At 36.3% G+C, this 9,340-nt stretch overlaps 1 protein-coding gene across 1 annotated transcript in view; it reads right to left on the bottom strand.

Annotated features, from left to right (window-relative positions):
- Window positions 1–9,340, bottom strand: part of LOC107746244 (uncharacterized) — a 31,655-nt gene that overhangs the window by 12,702 nt on the left and 9,613 nt on the right. The window contains exons 5-10 of the mRNA XM_016560376.1: window positions 8,147–8,188; window positions 7,856–7,946; window positions 7,607–7,684; window positions 7,212–7,278; window positions 5,111–5,278; window positions 1,262–1,431 (exon numbers count right to left, since the gene is read on the bottom strand). Of these exons, the coding sequence (XP_016415862.1) occupies window positions 1,262–1,431; window positions 5,111–5,278; window positions 7,212–7,278; window positions 7,607–7,684; window positions 7,856–7,946; window positions 8,147–8,188 (616 nt within the window). The remainder of the gene's footprint in view (window positions 1–1,261; window positions 1,432–5,110; window positions 5,279–7,211; window positions 7,279–7,606; window positions 7,685–7,855; window positions 7,947–8,146; window positions 8,189–9,340) is intronic.

A 9,340-nucleotide genomic window follows, 5' to 3' on the forward strand; every position in this document is an offset into this window, starting at 1 on the left:
ATGCACACACACACACACACACACACAGTTTTAGTCATCCAAACCCCTTTCACCTAAAACATTTACTTGGAGTACCCCATATATATAATTAGGTAAGCTAATTAATAATAATTTTTAAAAAGATAATTCTTTAAATAATGAACTTTTTTGTAACAGTTTAGATTTTTTTATATTACTTATTTTTACGATTTCATTCATTTTTAGCTTTTCATCAATTCACAAACCCTGTTCTAAGCTAATGATAGACAAACCTTACCTTAAATGAACCTAACCTTACCTGACCATGAAATTAATGACAATTTAAATCTTAATGACAAACTATGTAACAGTGTTTAACCTCCATAATCGTGTCTCTGTCTCAGTGATAAGCCATTAAGGATTTGACCTCATATTGAAAGGGTCAGAAAATGGTAAAAGCTTAATATACATGCAGTACGAAGCCAGTAAGCACCTAAATAACTAACTGCTAACAGTATGCTCTTACGTTTTCAGCTGATATTTGCTATTCATGGTGGTGTTTATGAGTAAATCAGCAGAAAAATTGTTTAAATTGAAAGGGACTAACACAAGGTAAACAAGGACATTATTTTTATTTTAAACAACACCTTGTAAGATGCAACCAGAATATTCATTGACCATCGCTGCCATGGGAAAGCCCAGTTGAAAGTAGATAGAATCAGATGAAGGCATACCACAACAAAGGTACTGTTTTCCTGAGAGGACATTTAAACTATTTTTTCATTATGAATATGACATTGACCTGAAGAATAAATGCTGCATCCTATACAGGTAATCAGACTCACTCAGTCGATATCTCCCTCATAATACATTTAGCATATAGCTTACAGTATATAATTTTAAATATAATACACTTTTTTGTACATAATACTTTTAACTTCAATGAAATAACTCTACATTCCTTCATTACTAGATCTAAGATGATGTTTTCTAATTAGTATGGGAGGCTTGGGCTCATCTATTAAACTCTCAACTTGAGATATGAATCCGTGGCGGAAGGAAGTAGTTCCGCACACAAGACACACTGTTCTTGTTTCTTATTTATCTACACACTTGTGCAGTCGAACTGTTATTTAAAAGCAATATCATGTTGGGTTTTATTGTCCATGAGCGCTCATCATTCATAGTGACTAAACCTCTGGCTCAGTGAAAGAGCCATGAATGATAAGTGCTCAGAGACAATAAGACCCAACATGACAAAATATAGTGAAACAAAAAGATCCAGAGCCAGTAATAGCCTTACCATTATTGGTTTAGGCAGGTTTCCATCAGGACAAATGGAGGAAAGAGGCTGGCCAAATAGCTTGTGCGAGGCAGTTTGTGGGTCAGACTGGCCATCGGATTGGTTAAAGTGTCCCCTCCTCAGAGCCCAATCAATCAGAGACCTTTTTCTTTTATGTTTCAGCAAAGTACCTGTCAATGAAACACAACAGACCAATCAGACATAGGCAATTTCATTAATTGGAGGAGCTTATGTTCTTCTGATTCCATATTTGACAAATAGTAGTTCCATCTACTTTATTTTATGTTTGTAAAAACATGTTTATGTTTGGAAAATTGTACCCTTTTTTTGCACTCTCAAGTAAATGTTTCCTCTCATCTAGGGTTGTCAAGTGTCTTATGTCTCATCTAGAACTAGTCTGATCACATGCTTTGATAATCCCTAATTTTCCTGTAGTGTAGTGGAGGGATATGGAGGGCATGAGAGAGCCACTCTCAAGTGTAGTAGATATCAGAATAGGCTGCATCCTGTGTGATTACCCTAAATGCTCCTCTTAAAGCTCTTCGTTTAGCTCTGAATTCAAGGCCTCCATTACTATTAACTGACCCCTGCTGGCATCATTATGTACAATCAAGTATAATATGATGAGATGTGAGAGGAATTCAAATAGCTTATTTGTAGCATCAGAGGTAATATAATAGGTGTTATTTACTTCATTTAGTGCTGGAAAATGTTTAACTAAATAAAATGTTAACTGTTCTAAATTTTTTTATCTCTTCCTCTTGTCTTTGTGTCCTGAAAATCAGTAAAAAAAAACAAGTGAAATCTAATTTAAAAAGTTCTGAGAAACATGTCTGTGACATTTACAGAAGGGAAAATGCCATTGCTTTTACGTGCGTAATCATGTTAATAAATACTTTAGAGAGTTTTTTTTTTTAAACAAAGAACTGCCTAGGTTGGATTAAAGTTACCAAAAAGCTTATGGAAATGTCAAATTCCTCTCACGATGATGTAAATATCTTTATGTTTCAAAGTGATACATCAAAACAGAGAAGAGCTTGTTCAAAAACATAATACACATACAGAGTACATACTGACAGATTTTACACTTCCCTGACTTCTCTTCCATAACTTCAGCTCAGGCTGTACTATAAACAATCTAGGACATGACCATCTTTTCTGCCACTGGGATCTGCATGCTTTATGAGGAACAGGACACAGACTGTCAGGGTAAATATTCAAGCTTATTAGATTCTGGCCATAAGCACTGGAGTAGTTTGAGCTTAAATGGCAGCTCCCGGTGCAGTTTTGTTCAGCCAATATTATTGTTATTACATTATTACTGGGACTGAGAGGAATGACATTTTATCTCCAGTGAAATTTTCATGTAATATACAAGTTGACTGTCAGCGCCAAGCCTTGTGATTAGTGCACCGATATATAGCGCATCTGCGCTCACGGTGACCTGAGTTCGATTTTTGTCTTGAGGTCCTTTGCCGATCCTGGCCCCCTCTCTGCTCCACTCACCCAATGCTTTCCTGTCTGCTCTCAAACTGTCCTATCAAATAAAGGCATAAAAGGCCACAAAATATAAAACTATATATACATATACATTGAAAGTTCTGGTATGAAACTCTAGATGGCGCAGTCCGATAGAGATCTAACTCAGTATGACATAATGACATCAGTATCACATGGCACAGCTGATTGGTTCTCTCCTGTATCAGTAGCCAATGAGCCCGCTGCTCAACATTCAAATATTTGGCTAATGCTTGTGGTAGCAGTTTGCAGCACACTTCAGAGGCCCTCCACCTTCCCCAGCTCCACCTGTATAGATGAGGGTTATTCATATATGTTATGTGTGCAGCAGCAATATTCTTTACATGCTCACAGCAGCATGTTGTGGATGTATTGGCAGTAGCAAGTATCGGTACTTGCTCTGCCGCAGCAGCAGCAGCAGCAGCAGCAGCTCCGCCAAGACCAAATACATTAACATTGTCATGTATATTACCACGCAAATCACTCAGAGAGTTGTCATGACAAACGTACATATATATATATATATATATATATATACAGTATATATATATATATTCTGTATATTAGGGCTGTGCAAATAATCGAATGCGATTTATTGGCGATTAAGAACGCGATATTGCGTAGCTTGTCAGTGATCTACTGCTCTGTGTAGCAAATGCCGCTCCATCTGAAAGCACGTGCTGGAGATTTACTACTAATCACAGAACCGGCTTTACTGACGAGATGCGCATGAAAATCGCATTTGATTATTTGCACAGCCCTAATATATATATATATATATACACAAGCTGACCATTTGTGAGTGGGCATGTTCTCAAACGACATAAGATATGCTTTCATGATGGGAACTACTGAGTATACAAAGAAAGTGTAATATGCGCACATCCAAAAAAATTTAGGCAGGTGCTCGATCACATGGAGTACTTCACTGTCAATAAAAAAAATCGGCACACTGCCACTACTGCTCTCAAAAAAGAAGTTTATTAAAATCACAACGTTTCGACCCTAAGGTCTTCGTCAGGCAAACAACAAGTGATCAGTAGAGTACAATTTATCAACATGATCTATCACACCTGATACAATTCATCAAACAAATTACCCGAATCATCCAATGAACGAAAACAAAAAACAACAACAACAATAAAAAATATATACATAATATCCCAAATCACAAATAAGGTTTCAAGTCAAATTCCAAATTTAATCCTTTTGGAGAAAGAGTAATGTATAGATGTAGAACTCTTCCCTTTGTAATAAGATTTTATTGATGTCAACACACCTTCTGGGTACTTTCATTTGTTCAATACCTAAATATCGAGGAGTCGACAAATTATGTTTGAAAGCATTGAAATGAACGGCAATGGGGTTCTTTTGGTCATTCAACCATATATTGCTTCTATGTTCGGCAATACGTGTTTTTAAACAAAGCTTTGTTTTACCTATATAAGCAAAACCGCATGGACATTTAATCATATAAATTAAATTTTTGGTATTACACAAGATAATTCCCTTAATTTTTAACTATTTTCCTGAGTGAGGATGGCTAAATGTATGGCATTTAGTTGTGAAGTTACATTGTGCATATTGTCCGCACCTATAATTGCCATCGGGGACTGAAAAGGGATGACTTGAGCATTCCAACCCTTAGTCAGCTCTCACCACCATTTTTCGTATATTAGGAGCTCGTTTATACACAATTCGTGGAGTATCTTTCAGTTCCTGATGGCAATTATTGATGCGGACAATGTGCACAATGTAACTTCACAACTAAATGTATAAATGTAATGTATTCCTGTCACTAATTTGGAATTCAAAAATTCTATTGACTCTAAACTTTGAACGAAGTGTAAATAATAAACAAAAGAAGTAAGCATTTATGAGAATGTAGATGTTTCGACTCATAAAACTTTTTGTAAGTTTGTAAGATACAGGCCATGTGTCAGTTTGCCCAGCCTCTCACTACTATTACACACTGAATCTGCACCTGCAGACCTCAGCAGAAAGTTCAGCAGAATTGAACCATTTATCAATCACAAAGGTCCATATGTCCCCTGTCCCTTCTAATGTAAAAAACATTTAGCCTTCAACTACCAATAAGAGTACAGTACTCACAGCTCCACAAATTCCACAAATTTCTCTTGAGTAGATAAGGTGCAGCAAAAAGTCAGTAGATTTTGTTACTACTAATGGCCTTTGGACAGCCACATACTATCGAGAACCCCATAGATAACAGACCCTCACGAAAGGCACTAGTCTTACTACACATTTGATGAAATTATAAAGTTTTATTGAGCTAGCCACATGCATTATTTTGGTGACATATGCACTCACCCCTAGGAGTATGTGTTCTGGGTTTTAGGGTGAAGTGAGGGGTCTTGGGAGTGGCCTCTGTCTGCTGGCCAGAACTAAACACCTCCTGCAGGGGCTCACTGGGCATGTGCAGATGGTCTTGTTGACTTCTCAGGGAGTGATGCAGGATGAAGAATGGTAGCTCATGGCCTAGAAGAGACAAAAATGGAGACAGGAAATTGGTATTTTAGATTGCAGGAGATTTCATTTTCAAAGAACAGTGCAGGGGCCAAAAAAAAGTATTATTGTGTTTACCTTATTGCTAACATATTTCATTCTGTATATGCTTGAAAAAAGCAAGCATAAAGCATTGCGACATTGAGAATAGTTATTGGTTTGTTTTCTGATTCCTCTATAACTAGCACAAAATCTGTATAAAAATACGACATATGGATTAGCGTGCAACCTTCTACTGGAAATTCAGATTTCAGATTAATATTTAGACAGTGAAGATCAGCTTGTGTGTGTATGTGAATGTTTACAGTTGGTATTTGGGGAGAATTATCCTGAGGTTGCCCTATTACAACATAGAGAGAAACAGGCAGACATAGAGAAAGTTTAATTGAGTTTTGGATTCTGTTATCTGATCCTAAATCTCTCATATCCTGTTGTGCAGAGAATTCATCAATAGTAGTTCATACAGACTGTTTTCTATCTCTCTTGGGAATCATAAAGCCTTTTTTTTCTATAATTCTTAGTCTTTCATCACAGAGTTGTCAATGAGCGGAGAGTTTCATCACAGCTCAGAGCTTTTAAAGAAACCTTGCAATCACATCCCACAGAGGATTTCAACCAAGATGTGAGAATATCTGAGGAAAAAAACATCAAGTAATTCTTAAAACATTATACCAGTATGATATATTCATTAAAAAAAAACATTCATTTATTTTTCCTATGTAGGTGTGCAGGGATGCTGGAGTATAATATACCATTTTAGCCACAGAAGAACTTTGTAAATACTCTTTTAATTATGCATGACATCTGTAAATAGCTGAAACTAGACTGACTGTAAGAGACACAACTGGCAAACTAATTAATTCTCCAACTTTGAAACTTGTGAATGTAATTTTTTTGGGCATAACAACAACAGAGAGACACACAGAAAATATTCTAAGCAAAAAGTGAATTTCACAAAAGAAATGCAAAGTTTGTCAAGACAAACTCTGAATGTTGATGGCAGACAGACAAACAAACAGACAGACAGACAGACAATTAAATTCAGATCCCAAGTCATGGACTGAAAGGGAGGAAATTCTTCAGTTCTGCATTTTTCTCAACCATGATGATATATTTATTTGATGTTGAGTTTGTCTGAGAAGCATGCCTTGTAATTAAAATAAACTATACATATTTTTTAGGTTAAACTTTGTGGTAATGTTCCGTTTAGATGGCTTATTCATACTATTAGATTCAATATTGTTGTTTGAACAATATTCCCTAATTATTAATTTTGTATGTAATCTAAAGGCCTCTGGTGAATGAAATTTGTTGAACCCTGCATGGGTACAAATTAAAAAATTGGCACACATAAGGAAACATGTTTACCAATCCAAAAAAAAACTAAGATTAGTTTGCCACCCCTGATCTATCATGAGTTCCCAATTGCTTTAAAAAGTATCTTCATACTGTATGTTTGTGTGTGTACCTACTGTACTTAATATTTTGGGGACAAAAAATAGGGTAACACTTTATTTTAAGGTGTCCTTGTTACACCTGTTACATGTACGTACTATTATAATAACAATAAATCATGCATAATTACATGCAAGTAACCCTAATCCTAACCCTAACCATATAGTAAATACATGCAGTTAATTAATATTACTCATTACTTAAATGTATAATTACACTGTAACAAGGACACCTTAAAATAAAGTGTAGCCAAAAAATAGTAAGCTAAACTTGACAGAATCTTTCAAAACCTAAAAATAAAATAAATCAAGCTGTTAAGGTTAACGTGAGAGTATGGGTTAGGGTTAGTTTAAAGTATCTATAACTAGCTTTAAATCGTCTATATGCAATGTCCCTATTTAGATTAAGTTGATGTGTGTGTGTGTGTATGTGTGTGTGTGTGTGTCATCACCAATAAGGGGGTATGTTTCCTCTTCTTTCTCATAGTTTACACACAGCTGGTAGTCAGAGACTTCACCCTGCACACAGGAAGTTGTCATTATGTTTTGGAAAGAGACAGGAAAGAGGAAGTGGCTGTTATCAAACACAGGAAATGCCAATGGACAAACTTGGCACAATATAGAGTTACTGGTCAGAGAGCAACAGAATGATGTATATAAAATTATAGAACCACATTGCCTGGCCAGGTAGTCAAATACACCAAGATACAAGATGATATCAGGGGCAAAGAAAAAGCATGTGTCTCTCTCATTTGGACCACTCCCTTGTACTCAGCTGTGCTTTAAAGAGGATAAATAGCATGTATTACACTACACTCTCAACGAGAGGCTTTTAAGGATCACTTACCAATAGTTTGCACTGCTGTATGATGTACTGAACCACATTTTCTGCGGTCGTGCTCACGTCCACTGCTACAGCAACGGTCTTAACAGCCAACAGCGTGTAAACAAGCAAAAACATTGAGCATCAACTCACAATGAAAAGCTTCAGGCTAGAGTACAAATAACTTCCACTTGTAAACAGAGACATGAATTTAGTTCCCAGAGGACTGGGAGTGGCTCGGCTCCAAATTAAACTAAAAAAGCGCTTGTGTACCGCTGAGCTGTTGTCATCTGGACGGCAAATCAGCAAGACGTAGAGAAGAATGGCATTTGGCAAGACTTTTTGCCTGGCTCTGCAGGTGTGCCTGAAGAACAAAACATTATTAGAAACAAACAACAACAAATGCGAAAGCTTGTCACAAATACAAAGTCATAGAACAGTCAAGAAAATTGACAACAGAAATCACAGCTGGAACACCTCAATTTTGAAAGGAAACTCTTATTGTGATGCATTATATAAGGTTATGGATGTGATTCTTTGATTTTTTTATTTTTATTTCCTTACCACTGAAGAGCATGTAACCATCTTTCCTTTGCTTCGGATGAGCTTAGGTTTGGGAGGACAGGTATAAAGAGAGAGAGAGAAGGTTAGATTTCATTTCAATTTTCCTATTCACAAAGTGCTTGACATTTACATGCTAAAGAGATTTTCAGATAGATGCATCTGAATGAAAACATAATAACCAATGGCACTGAGGTCTGATACTCGTGAGTGTGGTTTGCATGTGATATAGGTTTGTAGAGCTTGTGACTCATTTCACTATTTGGTCCAATCTTACATCCATGTAGACGTGTGTTTCATATTACATTACATCTTTTTTGTTTAACAAAATAAATAATCATGACAAACATCAACATCACTCCAGCCTATGGAGGACATATTGTAAACAGCACAATGGCAAAACTATGGCAAAAAAATCACTCCCCTTATACAGTCCTAAAAGCAAAAGTGAACAAGCATGATTCTATACTTGCTGCTTGTAATTTTCTTTTGAAAGCATGTGTATGTGTCATAGAATCTCTTTTTCTCTCTCACATCAGCTGACCTCCCCAGCTCCCTGTAATCTTGTGCAAAGTACTTTATAATGTCACCTTTCAAAAATCTTGTATTCTTCACTTTTGTAGACATCTAAATTGTACTGGTGAATTGACATACAGTGCATACAGTTCTGAAAATGGCTGTGATTCAGTTTTTTTTTTTCTTTGGGTCCGTGCATTTGTAAATTACGTGTGTGAGGATTTGTTCTGTGCGTTTATGGATTGTTGGGCAAATTCCAATCAGAAGTGACCATCTCTATACCTTACTCACTCTGAAAGGCAGAGCCCTTGAAATGAACACTTTGGAAGGAGCAGGCCAAATGTGTCTCATAATGTGGCTTGGACCAAACTTGGCAAAAGGAACAATGAAATGTAATTTCCTAATGATCTTCACCTACAACGTTCCCATGACAATGCAGCACTGTGCTCTTGCAACATGAATCTATTATTACTGCGGTTAAAACAGTTGTTACACATAAATATGCATTTTGTAATTGCGTTTTTACAATTGCTTTGTATAGTGTGTGTGTGTGTGTGTGTGTGTGTACAGGTATATATGGTTTATGAGGACACAAATGTGTATAATGACATGGGTAATACAACGTAAACATGGTTTATGAGGACACTTCCTGTGTCCCCGTAAAACAAAAGGCTTAAAAAA

The sequence above is a fragment of the Sinocyclocheilus rhinocerous genome, unplaced genomic scaffold (genome assembly GCF_001515625.1).
Source record: "Sinocyclocheilus rhinocerous isolate Xijiao unplaced genomic scaffold, SAMN03320098_v1.1 scaffold3060, whole genome shotgun sequence".
Taxonomy (NCBI): Eukaryota; Metazoa; Chordata; class Actinopteri; order Cypriniformes; family Cyprinidae; genus Sinocyclocheilus; species Sinocyclocheilus rhinocerous.